The 13,241-nt window shown below is 47.8% G+C and overlaps 5 protein-coding genes across 5 annotated transcripts; 4 read left to right on the forward strand and 1 right to left on the reverse strand.

Moving 5' to 3' along the window:
* Positions 1 to 78: 78 nt before the first annotated feature.
* Positions 79 to 2,949, forward strand: GGS22DRAFT_99834 (fungal-specific transcription factor domain-containing protein). The gene is made up of 5 exons (XM_047968642.1): positions 79 to 442; positions 544 to 1,130; positions 1,204 to 1,235; positions 1,296 to 2,550; positions 2,603 to 2,949. Exons 1-5 carry the CDS (start codon positions 345 to 347, stop codon positions 2,746 to 2,748), a joined length of 2,118 nt encoding a protein of 705 aa, XP_047813935.1. The 5' UTR covers positions 79 to 344; the 3' UTR covers positions 2,749 to 2,949.
* Positions 2,950 to 3,753, forward strand: GGS22DRAFT_99835 (uncharacterized protein). Its single transcript, XM_047968643.1, has one exon. The coding sequence runs from the start codon at positions 3,150 to 3,152 to the stop codon at positions 3,657 to 3,659; it is 510 nt and encodes a 169-aa protein (XP_047813936.1). The 5' UTR covers positions 2,950 to 3,149; the 3' UTR covers positions 3,660 to 3,753.
* Positions 3,754 to 4,055: 302 nt separating this feature from the next.
* Positions 4,056 to 5,178, reverse strand: GGS22DRAFT_198303 (uncharacterized protein; the record flags this gene model as incomplete). The annotated part of the gene is made up of 1 exon (XM_047966117.1): positions 4,056 to 5,178. Exon 1 carries the CDS (start codon positions 4,944 to 4,946, stop codon positions 4,056 to 4,058), a length of 891 nt encoding a protein of 296 aa, XP_047813937.1. The 5' UTR covers positions 4,947 to 5,178.
* Positions 5,179 to 9,295: 4,117 nt separating this feature from the next.
* GGS22DRAFT_99851 (uncharacterized protein) lies at positions 9,296 to 11,584 on the forward strand. Its single transcript, XM_047968644.1, has 2 exons — positions 9,296 to 10,828; positions 10,883 to 11,584. The coding sequence occupies exons 1-2, from the start codon at positions 9,466 to 9,468 to the stop codon at positions 11,197 to 11,199; spliced, it is 1,680 nt and encodes a 559-aa protein (XP_047813938.1). The 5' UTR covers positions 9,296 to 9,465; the 3' UTR covers positions 11,200 to 11,584.
* Positions 11,585 to 12,138: 554 nt separating this feature from the next.
* On the forward strand, positions 12,139 to 12,946 carry GGS22DRAFT_198305 (pyridoxamine 5'-phosphate oxidase; the record flags this gene model as incomplete). The annotated part of the gene is made up of 2 exons (XM_047966118.1): positions 12,139 to 12,339; positions 12,416 to 12,946. 2 exons carry the CDS (start codon positions 12,139 to 12,141, stop codon positions 12,845 to 12,847), a joined length of 633 nt encoding a protein of 210 aa, XP_047813939.1. The 3' UTR covers positions 12,848 to 12,946.
* Between the last annotated feature and the right edge of the window lie 295 nt (positions 12,947 to 13,241).

The following is a 13,241-nucleotide window of genomic DNA, read 5'->3' on the forward strand; positions in this document are numbered from 1 at the left end:
AAAATATGTCCTTATGACTTCGGACTTGTGAACTTACATAAAGTTCCGGCTTAGAAGTTAGTCCCGCAATCCCCGTCGCTTCCCGTCCAAAACTCTAAAAATATGGGAACAAGGATGTGGCGGAGTATCGGATGGTCGGAGGGTCGGATAGTCGGATATAATCCTCGAGAAAGCGAAAAAGAGTATCCTAAACGTTGGCTAAACATTGGCAATCATAATACTTTTCCTACTCTACACCCCATTTACGGGATGGTTGAACGTTAGACGCACTCGGACGGACGTACCTAGACGCACCTGCACCTGTGTAGCTGACCCGACACTCGGCATCCAATGACAAAGACGATATGCCCGGATCGCCTCCAACAAGACAGCGTCCTTTACCTCCCCCGAATCGGCGCCGGGACAAGCCTCAGTTATCATGTAATCCATGCAGGAGACGCAAGTATGCAACTAACTCTCATCTAATCTTATTCTATGCACCTATCATCCCTTATTCCATGTCGCAATTCTCAAGACTCAAGTCTTCCCACTCACTTTTACTAGGGTCAAGTGTGATAGACAGCAGCCATGTCGCACATGTTCCATGAGAGGACTGGCCATGGCCTGTACCTATCCCGACGCGGAATCCCGCCCTTCAGATAGAGAACCTGTCACCACTGTACAAAATCGTATCCGTGAGCTTGAGAGCCTTGTACATGTTCTTATGCAAAAGGCGGCGCCAAAGAACCCGCCGAATGTAACATCAGTACCACAGCCCGAAACCTCCGTCTCTCCCCTCGACGGTTATCCTGACCCGGGTGTAGGAGCAAATGGGTCCTCGGAACCATCTGATTGTGGTACATTAACAAACACTCCGGCCGGTGTCAACTACGTCGACGGCGCACACTGGACCGCCCTTTTAGATGGTATCTCCGAACTCAAGGATTGCTTCCAAGATACCACAGATACCGGTTCAACCATGCGTTATACCATTCCGTCGCAGGTTGTTCCGGATTATGGTCCTCAACCCCAGTTGCTATACGGCCGTTTCGCCCATATTAGCAAAGGGGAAATACTAAGCTCATTACCGGCCCGACCCGTCGTTGATCGACTGATATCTAAGTTTTTTAATACGATTGACTTACATCCAGGTTTGTTTCTACCTACACATTTGCTGTAATTATAATTGCACGATAAGGCCAGTGCTGATATTCTTATAAGTAGCCCTTCTTCATAGCGGCCAATTCATTCGACAGGTAAGCTCCCGTCATTCAATTACTTCGTTCTAAACGCTAACAGGCGCTGTTATTTTCAAGTACGAACAATTTTGGGAAGATACTTCTTCGGCCCCCATTATGTGGGTAGGCATCTTGTTCGCCATCATGTCGCTTTCCATTTTACTCTCACTGCCACATACGAGTAGCGAGCCAAATTCTCAATCTTCTGACGTAGAGAGCGCTATTCTTCTAAGAGCGTATCGGGAGAAAGTCGTACAGTGCCTGATGCTAGGCAAGTATACTAAGGGCGGACCGCATGTTTTACAGACCCTCATACTCTATATCGCCATAGAGCACTTGCTCCACGAGGATTCGGAATTTGGTACACATATACTATTAGGCGTGATTTTGAATATTGCTATGAGGATGGGCTATCATAGAGACCCCAAGAACTTCCCGGTCATATCACCTTTCGAGGGTGAGATGAGAAGACGAACTTGGGCTGCCATATACCAGGCGAACCTTATATTCGCCTCCCAGATGGGCCTACCAAGTATGCTGAAGGATCATCAAATAGACACAGAAGAACCACACAACTTAAAAGACTCCGATTTTGACGAAGATACAACCGAACTGCCACCAGCAAGGCCCGACAGCGAGTTAACGGCTGTCCTATATATCATTACGAGAACACGTGTCGCACATCTCTGGGAAGAGGTTCGCGACCTTGCCACTGATATCAGACGTCATAAATACGATGAAATTCTAGCCATGGATCAAAAGGTGCATGTCCATCAGCGCCGTCTTCCACCAGCCTTTAGAATGCAACCTGTGGGACAATCAATAACCGACCCTCCGCATTTGATTATGCAAAGAATTTGGTTGCAAATTTGTTTTCTCAGGCTACAGATAGTCCTACATAAGAAATATTTCATGACCCCTACGCCAAACGAACGCTACAGTTACTCGAGGAATGTCACTCTGAAGGCGGCTGTCGAAATCATCGAATACCAACATATGGTTTATGACTTGGTCAAGCCCGACGCCTTATTATATGATGCTCGATGGAAACTTTCATCCGTGATGAACAACGAGTTCATGTTGGCAACTGGTGTTCTTTGCCATTATATGAAGCAAATTGACGCCGCTCCACAAAGAACCGTTGAAGGAATAAGCATAGAAGATATCAAGAAGCTTCTAATAAGATCTTTGGAATGCTGGCAGCGGTTCGCTGGCACATCCAGGCATGCTCGGAAAGCTATAGAGGCTATACGTCTAGTTCTTAAAAGCACGAGCACCCCAACGTCGAGTCCCACCAATGCAGAAGATGAGTTCAGTCAAATCGATTTTCAAGGTATGTCGCCCCTACTCCCGAACCATGACGTTTAGATACTAACTCGATATAGATCCCCTCCTTATGGATCTTAACTTCCCATGTTCGGTGGATGGCTTTTATAGCGGAGACGACTCGACAACCATTAGCGACCCTTCAATCGAGTCAACCCCATTCGCTATGAGCGGGTTTCTGCCGTGGAATGTGCTGAAGGGTTGACTGGAATCCGTAGGGACTACAAGATAAAGATACGGCGCAGTGTCTGGTTCTTGACTACCTAAGCTTTTTACCCCTAGAGTAGACTTGAAAGCGGTGTATTACAGTATGTGAGGTTACTATCTTCTGTCGCTGATGATTCTGACAGGGGTTGAAGGAACAGTCGTTTCTTTGTTCTGGCCAGCATTGTCTCAGCTCCGTCTTAATTTGACAACAACTGTACCACAACCTTATTGTCATTGAACAATGCATCTCCAAGAGAACCAACAGTTTGTTCAATGAGTAGTTATCTACGCGCAAAAAGGCTTCGGCCTCAACGCGCAGAGCTTCAGACTTAGCTAAGACAGCTTAAGAACCAGTCACAACCGGCATCTAACCAAGGTCGGTCTTTGGTCAGAATCAAAATGTCAGCAACCGCGAAAGCACCTAAGACGATCGAACAACTTCAAGCCGCCCTTCGGTTGAAGGATAAGAGCAGCGCCGAGGCACTTATCAAAGCCAACGCCGTCACGGAAGCCTTCCGTAAATATTCAAATAGATGTCTCTCATCGGGCTCCACAATTAAATTGTTGCCAGACTGGAAGGACGTTGACGGATATGTACATGATATGCATATGTCAAGAGCAGTCCGGAGGGCAGGCAAGACACTCAAACAAGTGGTGGAGCAGGACTGCTTAGCCAAACCATACGAGCTCATCCCTCATGCAGCGATGTTCGCATTACGGATCATGACGTTCCTGAAAAGTAAGGACGGCGAGATATACGATGTGCCTTTGAAAGATAATGCAAGAAGGTCTTTCCAGGACCTCCAATTTGATCGCTGCGTTAGGATTATGAATCTACTCGGCTTCCTAGTCAACCAGAATCGAGAGAGGAAAGCGAACAGAGCTGTGAAGGAAGGAAATTGGATATAAATTAGTAGTGTTAATATTATGTCCATAATGTTGCATATGATACCCAGGTATGTAAATAGCTAAGATAGAGTCACCATTTATATAAAGACTACCTATTCTCCCCTTCCATGTTATCTTCGCCCTCCATTCCGGTGACTCGTGGCATAGGGCTTCAAAGACATCCTGCCATTGAAGTTGTGATATCAACAAAGTGTACAACTATAACATCATCATCCATATTCCTTATCATCAACAAGACTCGGTAAATGACTACGTTCTCAGGGGTATTATCAACTGAACATACAGATCCAACTCGCCAACCACCTCAGAAATCAACCAAGTACCCTCAACCCCCTTTCTCACACCCACCCACCCATACACATAATCAAACAACCAACATCACCAACATCACCAACCTCACCGCCCCTCCCTCCCCACCCCCGGCGCAATCCACCAAGACCGCGGAAAACTCATCCCCCACTTCCTCACCAACCCCGCCAACTCCGCCCTTCGCCCAGGCACCACATTCACGAACACCCTATCCCCACCACTCAGCGCCGGCTCCGAATGCACGGCCCCGGCTTCACTCCCGATCCTAAACACCGCGACCTGTCCCGCTGCTGCCTGTACTAAACCCAGCCCCGAAAGCGATGTACTCAGCGACGCGCGCACGGAGTCGGAAGTCGCGGCGCAAGCTGCGCAGCGGAGAGAGGTGCAGGGGTGGGGTGTTGAAAGCCGGGTTTTGGTGGCCTGGGAGGTGTGACGCGCGAGGGTTTGGGAGGGGGACGGGATGAAGAGGGTTGAGGGGCCGAGGAGCGTGGCGCAGAGTTTCCAGGAGGTTTGGAGGTCTAGTTGCTGTTCTAAGGATTTTGGTTTAGTTTTAGTTTTGGTTTGCTTTCCGGATGATGTGGGTGAGGAAGGGAGAGTGGGTTCTCGGAGCCCGCTGCCGCCGCGGCTGAAGAATAGGTCGTCGGTGTGCCAGCGCGGTCTGTCGAATTGGGATGTCGCTTTTGTGGCGCGGATCGTTAGCCAGTAGTGGTCTAACCCCTCTGCTTCGAGGAACTCGTTGACGAAGGCGAGGAAGGGGAGGAGGAGCGGGAGGAGAGAGTTGCTGAGAACGGCTTGTGTCCAGTCTTGTAGGCTGGATGGAAGGTCATCTTCTGAGGTCAAGAGAGGCCCGCAGTAGCTCCAGAAGGCATCTTTTTTCACGGATAGGTCTGGTGGGGATTGTTGAGGGGCTGAAGGATCGTAGGTTAGGAATTCGAAGCTGGATGAAGCCGGAAGCTTATCTTTGAGTTTTGATTTCATGATGGAGGTGAAAGTATAGATGTTGGTGTTTAGGTATCGGCTTGGCGCTTGGAGCTGAGCCGGGGGCACAGGCGCTGATTTAAGATGGTCTAGATGTTGCTGCCTGGGAGCTACGGGGCTTGGCGATCTTGATTAGGAGATATGTTTCTTTATTACAGTAAATGAGGCTCTAGTGTATCATAGAATAGTATCAAATATTTTCTAATGAGTATAACATGATATATAGGTACAGAGCAAGGCTATGTGAGGAGGCACTAACGACACTCCGGAGCCGGCTATTCTTATATGTTGACAGGTGTGGGAGGTATGGAGACAGGTCCGGCACCTAACCCAACGAGAAGGCTCAATGCGTTTTCAGCTTTATACACTTCATGCAGTCTGCCATGTGTCAAATGCGAGGGGAGGTGGGTATGGGCTGCAAATCCCGAGCGACGAACGGCTCTCGTTGGTAGTGTTAGGGGAGACCTAATGCTGTTCCGGGGCACAGTACATGTCGTGCAGCCAGCACGAGGCCATACTAAGATCAACTCGTCAATTTGGCGGGGCTGAGATGGCAGAATGCTTGGGTGATAGAGAAAGGCACAGCAATATGACCCCTCATCATTGATGTAATGTGATGGACATGTGAATGGTCTTCGGCTGAGTTGTTTTCCGGCTTGTTCTCCGGATTGTTGGTGTGAAATGCATATCTGTTCCTGGCAGTGAGCACAGCAGATTTAAGCTGTTGCAGAGTAAGACAATCTAGATTTATGTCTCGGAATTGGTTGGCATTTCACGATAGCTACCTCTATCTCCTATATCATTGTTATTAAACCATTTCATGGCATTTTATACCTAATTATACCAAGTCTACCATTTCCTGTAATGGCCTAGCCGTGTGATGTTTAGTGAGGCAACGAATGGATAACCCACGTCGTCCGCGTCTGATGATATTCTATTCGTGGTATGGCTGATGAGGGATGACATAGATAGGTACAATTCTGCTCGCCAGTAGCGTACCCATATGAATATCTGTCGTATTAGACCCCATCGCAGCATGTCGATCATATGTGCGGGTCTTCAATGACCATTGGTAAAGCGAGCACGTTTCGACTTGCGCGATTTCGACTTTGACCCTTGTGCATCCGATCCAGAAGATAGGTACGTCTGTATTCGAGCTAGCATCAGGCTATGATCATGATCCGCTCCTCTGTTGTCTTCTCGCAGTCGTCGACCATGGAAAAGTATAGTGAATCTGACGGGTTATGACAATAAACTTATTTAATGAAGAACGCTCTTCGATCTTCTTGTTATTTTCACTATCGTTGTCTAGGTAGATGGTACGTCCCTCCCTGTTTTGCGTGCACGGTTCTCTTCATATATGTCGAACGAATCGCGATTGAAGATAGGGCTAGTGAGTGATGGCTCAGTATGATAGGTCGTCGTTTGACTTGAGTATTAGGTATGCAGAGATACTCCAAAATGGCGTTGCTTCTGTAGGTATTTAAGATTGACATTATCATAGGATAGGTAGGTAGCTGCAAAGTGTATAATAGCATGAAAGCCAAGATCGTTAAAAACTAACCTAGATCACCTTTTCCTCGGGGAGATTGATCACGAAAGGCACGTTTTACCTTGATATAGTCGCCTATACAGCGATAATCTAGACTTGACGGGTTGGCTTAGAGGGCTTTGAGGGAGCTCGTTGACTTCAATGACCTAAACTTCCAAGGTTTGTATAGGTTGAGATAATCGTGCGTATAACTTCAGCCATTCTAAACGGAGGACATGTTTAAAAAAGGTATAGCAATCCCTTGGCCATTTTTCAAACAATCGCTTGTAATAGAAGTATCTGTCTCGATTCTCGGGTACAGTCACATATTGGTCGTCGTGGACGTAAGCGATCTTTTCCTGGCCTTGACAATAATAGTGGAAGCATCACCTTGACCAGGTATTTTAGTGAAGGAAAACAAGAATTATATTATTAGGGCTTGGCCACCTGAGACCGGTCTAAGCGGACGAAATCCGGGCCAAAGCGCTGGAACTGCGCCTCGGATAACGATATAGAGGCGCTTCTTGATACGATCCGAAGCGCCAAAGAATAACCGCGATCCTTTAAGATGGCGTGTTGGCATAGCATGCTTATATAAATCCGGGAACAAATTCCACATGGCCTAAGTTTTGACGCCGTTCCGAGGCTGATTTGAAGACTTAGTCAACGTTGCATCGCTCACATGCTCGCGGTCTGCCTTGGGATCGCTTGGGGTTGCAATGGCACGGAGGGGCCGTGTTTCATACTTTTCCACGATTGCTTCTCCGGGTAGGTCTGCCAAGGCCTTCTACTTTACCCAATGCACCGGTTTAACATAGAGAACACCGATAATATGTATTTTCATGCCATGTTATGATAGGTAGGTATAGTGCGGCGAACCGATGCACTGCATTGTCTCTAGCTACCTACCTACTAGGTACTAGGTAGGTACCTATTTGAAAAGTCAGCATAGAAGCTGTTTTTTTTATGTAAGAAATATCTAGCAATTCAATATGATAATCAAGTTCCATCTACTGTTCGATCGGCATCGGTTTCCTGCATCAATGGCGGTCAATTGGATTGGAGAACGGCGTTCGTAGATGCAGTAGATAACCGATAGTCGGGACCGAAGGAGCTGCCACGTGTGGTTTCAGAGAGCTTCAAGAGGGATAAATCGCTACGAGAACGAAGAGTGACGATATACTACCATATGATACTAATACTACCAAGGTGCAGTCTCGGTAAAGGGGCCTTCCAGTTTAGAACAGGGGATAACCACAGCTACCTCATAACTTGGATTTTGGAGTTTTATAATAATTCTCAAACCAGTCCGTAGGGTTCTGAAGCTAATGAGAATGAGCTGAGCAACAGCTGGGTCAGATAAAGGTGGATTGTCGATTTACGCTTCCCAGCAGCGCGGCCTTTAGAAGTTTAGTCCAACGAAGCACAATGCTTGGGCGTTTGTTGCGGGGAGCAACATGCCTAGTGGACATCCGCGGATAGTAGATGCAGTGATCTTTTTAGGTGGGAATCGATAGATAGAGATGGGGTGCACGGTCCTTACATTGGGGTCCGTAATCCTTGGGGATAAAGAGAGTACGTATGCAGATTAAGGTGCTTATGCCGTAAAATATCGCCGTTGTGTCGGTTCAAAAGCACGTGTAGAATACATAATAGAGAGGACAAAACGTTAGAGGAATTACTTTGCTAGTTTGAGCAAGAGATGATCGTCAATCTATCGAAGACGACGATCTTTTCAAGCATCTTCTAGTCGTCGAACTAGTTGACTAGCAGACCGGTTTGCGCCCCCAAAAAGTACCATGAGAGGGATCTAGCTACGCCGCAAATTGACGAAAATGGCCATCCTCAGAACCAATTAGGACGACAGAAATCCGAGAGAATGGGACGTCATGGATAAAACAGGAAGCATTCCACGATGACATTACTTAAGGCTGATATATGGTGACTGCCCACCTGATATATACGTGTTTGTTGCGGGAAACCCCTATTAACAAGAAAGGTCTTCCCAACCCGATCTGGTACCTAGGACTCTAGGTAAAGCCTGGGCCACTTGAAATCTGTGTCTTTCGTCTAAATAATTTCAACGCGCCGTGTGCTCCGCTCTCCGCGGGCCACAAGCTATTACTTACGAGTACTAGCACTGGTAAACCATATCGGAGGACTACAGATATTCTTGGTAAGAAAACGCGCTGATCGTTCCAAGAAGGGAAATTTGGCCTTTGAAGCTTGAGTACCTAGGTATGCTAAGCTTCTTAACTGGGGGTGGCGGCTATTAATTGTAGTTAGTCTAGGGCTGTTAGATCCTAACTGGGGGCGAGCTGAAGCTATCTAATAAGCTAGCACGATCCCTCGGCGGTAAAATACCTTAGTTGAATCGCTGAGGTCTACAAGATAGCACACGAAATCGTACCAAGATGAGCGACACGAAGTAGAACACTCTTTCAGTCCGTAGAATATTATGGTAGAGCCAGTTTCGTATGATGTATGTAGAAGAAGAAATAGTATTCGTCGAATTCGGGTCCGCACGCACATGAGACACCCTGCTCTCCCTGAAAATAGGATTGTTAGCCTCTCACAGGATAGAAGGTCATTGGAGGGTGCCCCAGAAGGATTCCACGCTCCCTGCACAGGGTTCCATCGAAAATAAGCATGTAACTACCCGAGTCCATAATATGCTAGCCAAGATGAATATGGGACGGTACAGGGTCGGATTGCTGCGATGCAGCAGGTACGGAAGGATTCTTCTCATAAAGCAGCCATATGTACCTAATTAACCCCCCCGGATAGAGGAGAGAGAAGATTCTCATTTCGTTTTCGTCACAGCGTCAGCTGTGTCTGACAACTTGCTTTTCGAGTGCAGTGCTTCGTAATCAAGGGGAAAAAGCAAGTCATGCTCATCCTCAGGATATCACCATCACAACAAATTCTCTTTAGCTGAGCAATTCTTCCGAAATCAAACGGCGTCGGCCGTTCGAAACAGAAGACGCGATGTCGCCAACTCCGATTCATGAACCGCATAGTACCCTCGAAGTATCCGAGAGAGATCCCGAGACTTATCAGAAAGAGGTGATACAATATCCCGACCACAGCTATCCACAAGCAGTTCCGGTCGAACATGCTGCTGCTGCTGGAGCGACACATTCATTCTATAGTCCCGAGTCGGCGAAAGAAGTCGTCGTAGAGGCACCTCACAATGCATATGCAGGAGCTGGCGTCTTACCAATGCCGTATAAAGATCCGAATTACGCGGGCGGTGCGGCATACCAAAATACAGCAGCGTATCATAATGGCTATCCAGCAGGAGGAGTTTATCCAGACGGGTCATCGTACTCGAACAGCGCCTATCCCAATAGCGCGTACCCTAATAGTGCGTACCCGAATAGCGCATATCCCACAAGCAACGGCAGCCAGATGGATCCCAATGCATATGGACAAACCCCGGCTGGCGACGGTGGCCAATACCCACCCACGGACGAGAAAGCAGGGCGGAAAGCAACGATATGCGGCATTCCGAGAAAGATATTTTTTATTTTATTAGGAGTTGGGATCGCAGTGATCGTGCTCGTAGCAGGACTAGCGGGCGGCTTGACGAGTAAGAATCATAGTGGAGCGAAAGCAGTGTCTTCGTCGGGATCATCAGATAGTCCTAAGGATCCGGCGTCGACAAATTCGACACAAAAACTTATTCTCGATAATTCGAAGATAACAGCGTCAAATTGGACGGATTCCAATGGCGTCATTCATAGAACCGTCTTCTTCCAAGATGTGTATAATGCAATCATCGCCCGACGATGGGATTCCAAGGGAAAGTCGTGGACGACGAATAACTTGACACAGTTGATGGCCGCCACGACGACACCTCTTAACCCGCTGCCTGGCACTCCTCTAGCGAGCGCGTCGATGGATCTTAATCCCAAGTACGAAACGCATGTCTGGTTCACGGATCCGAGTAACACGATACGATCAATGGCGGCTTTTGACGCGTTGAACCGACCGGATAGCTGGGATAACGATACCCTCAGCGGCGCCGTTCTTCAGACTTGGCCTGGGTCAGGCTTAGCCGCGATGTGGCAACGATGCTGGCACTCTAATTGCAATGGAACGTGGATTGTCGCGTATCAACGACCAGAAGGAGCTATTAAGACGGCCAATTCTAGTACCTGGGCTTCCGCAACTGTAGCGATCGACTCTAGCAACGTCGCCGCCAATTCGAGTTTAGCTATCATTCCTCAGCTGGATGGAGCGTATCTCGATCGTCTCGAGCTCGTTTCTGAACGCGTTGATTCAGGTCAGACGGGTGACATGAGGGTAACGACGTTTAACGACACGTGGAACGGCTCTGAACAACGAGGTAAGCACCCTATTTTCCCAAACGCCCTCAAGAACAGTAAGCTGACATACTTAGTGACCGAACTCCAATCCGGAATACCCCTGCCAGCGACATCCCAGCAATTCGCAATAACGAAATGGGACAGCTGGAACCAGGCGCTCTATCTCAGCCTCCTCCAAGGCGGCAAACTTCAAGGCAACCACTGGGACGGAAAGACGATGAACAATATCTCGTCTTTCAACTTCAAGTCGGGACCCGATACCAACTTTACATCCATCGCGATGACTCCGGACGCTATGTTCTACGGCATTTCGAATAACGAGATCGTAGAGTATTCGCTCGACACGACGGATCCGTCCACCTTTAACTACGTGGGCACCGTATTCCCATAAACATTTTTTTTTTCACTCGAATGCAACAATTTTGTGATTTTATTGGTCCCGAAAAAGGCTAGGTTAAGGGGACCCGGGAATTTGGGAAGGGCATTAGGGAGTTGGCGGCAAGACTTCTTGGCCTACGTGATGCTAGTCACGGCACAGCACAGCATCTACTTGGGTGTATTTCTATTCTTATGAGATGACCTTATCCTCACATTTGGTCGAGGAGCCTATTGAAACGATACCAGGCAGAGCGAATTCGCTTTGCTTATTTTTTGGCCCTCAGGGCAATACAGTATACTATCTATGACATGTCTATTTGTACGCATAGCTAGCCACATATTACGTGGAACGAATTATCTAGATACCTAACAATAGAGAATCATATTAAATGATTTAACCTATCTGCATTTATCTCGGATTTGGTGAACTGTATCTTGGCTGCTATGAAAATGCTGATTGCCTCACGTATTTATACAATCCCAAATTCTAATAACCCCAAGTGACGATACCTCTCTCAACAGAGCAATGAAATCGTAATTAAATCAAACCAAGCATTCACATGTGTATAAGTCCATCGAGAATATTGCTCGCACAAGATCCGATCGCGGTTCGTAATCGTGACGCGATGCAGTTGTCAGCGACGTCATAATACCATAGAGATGTCTCACAAGACCAACAATGTTCTCCCATTCGGCTCTATGATGATTTCTCGTATATTAACCGGACTAAGTATAAGTCGCAAGTAGCGGTTTCATTCAACTTCGTCTAGCTATTATAAAACGAAACGGCATGCTAGGAGGGTGTACCACATTACGAAATATACCCAGAATCATCAATAGGAGAAACTTGTTCAAACCCTTACCAAAAAAGTCACCCACGCTATTTGTGGCTCCCATTAACTTGAGGCATCCAACTCAAGATACTCCTTTCAACAACCAGCCAACTCGCAGGATGGCATCCTTCTCGAATGCGGATACCGGCAACAAGTCTTCTGGGCAATACTATGAAAAGAATGTCGACAACGACGTGACTCTAAAGGAAAAGGTCGAAACCCTCGTTAAGTTCGTCTCGTCGTGCAAATTCGGCATGATGACAACGCATGATGTGGTGAGCGGCAAGCTAGTGTCTCGCTGCATGGCCATCGCAGGCAAGGTAAGTGCCTGATCACACCAAATCACGTCACAGACGAGTTGCCAGACAGCTAGCTGACCATGGTCCCCAAATCTAGGAGGGTGGCGACATAGACCTCACCTTCACCACGAATACCGAATCACACAAGACCGACGAGCTCAAGGCCGACAAGCACACCAACATATCCTTCTGCGACAGCTCAGGCCAATGGGCTTCATTCGCAGGCAACGCCAGCATCGAAACCGACCGAGACGCCGTGAAGAAGTTCTACAGCCCGACGCTGAAAGCATGGCTCGGGGACCTCGGCGACGGCATCCACGACGGATCGGCAGACGACCCGCGGATCGGAGTCTTGAGAGTCAGGACCAGCTCGGTGACGTACGCGATCACGGATAAGACGCTGGCGGGGAGGATGGCTGAGGTGGCTAAGGGGACGATTACCGGGGAGCCGGCTCGGGTTAATAAGCTGCGGGAGATTAGCGAGGGTGAGGTTCGGCAGTGGAGGGCTACGGCTGCGAAGGAGGGTTAGGACGGGACGGGATGAGACTTTGGGGCGCGGCTGTGCGTCTTGTTTTAGGTATTGTAACGTTAGGTACCTAGTAGGCAATGGCTAACTCGCCATAACTACTCCTGTACAGGAAGTCTCTCGATGTGAATGTTTCATGCAGTCTCTTATGACAGATCATTGTTTTTTGAAGAGAAAGTCAATGATTAAAGCTGAACTAGCGGTCTGAGTATAATGTCTGTGATGGCGTACTCACATCACGGCTTACCTGTTCGGACTTACTGATTAGGTAGTTGAAATGTTCAACTGGGGGAACTTCATTAGATACCTGGTACCTACACCAGAATTAATATATGTAGGTGTGGTAGTATAGATGATAGATAACATGGTGATAGCGGCAGAATGGCGAATAGTAATG

This window comes from Annulohypoxylon maeteangense (assembly GCF_022496945.1).
Source record: "Annulohypoxylon maeteangense strain CBS 123835 unplaced genomic scaffold GGS22scaffold_31, whole genome shotgun sequence".
In the NCBI taxonomy this organism is placed as follows: Eukaryota; Fungi; Ascomycota; class Sordariomycetes; order Xylariales; family Hypoxylaceae; genus Annulohypoxylon; species Annulohypoxylon maeteangense.

Coding starts and splice junctions, on each gene's coding strand:
- GGS22DRAFT_99834 (XM_047968642.1), top strand. CDS start 345: ATGCCCGGATCGCCTCCAACAAGACAGCGTCCTTTACCTCCCCCGAAT. Junction 1,236..1,295: donor GCGGCCAATTCATTCGACAG/GTAAGCTCCCGT, acceptor GTTATTTTCAAG/TACGAACAATTTTGGGAAGA. Junction 2,551..2,602: donor CAGTCAAATCGATTTTCAAG/GTATGTCGCCCC, acceptor AACTCGATATAG/ATCCCCTCCTTATGGATCTT.
- GGS22DRAFT_99835 (XM_047968643.1), top strand. CDS start 3,150: ATGTCAGCAACCGCGAAAGCACCTAAGACGATCGAACAACTTCAAGCC.
- GGS22DRAFT_99851 (XM_047968644.1), top strand. CDS start 9,466: ATGTCGCCAACTCCGATTCATGAACCGCATAGTACCCTCGAAGTATCC. Junction 10,829..10,882: donor GAACGGCTCTGAACAACGAG/GTAAGCACCCTA, acceptor TGACATACTTAG/TGACCGAACTCCAATCCGGA.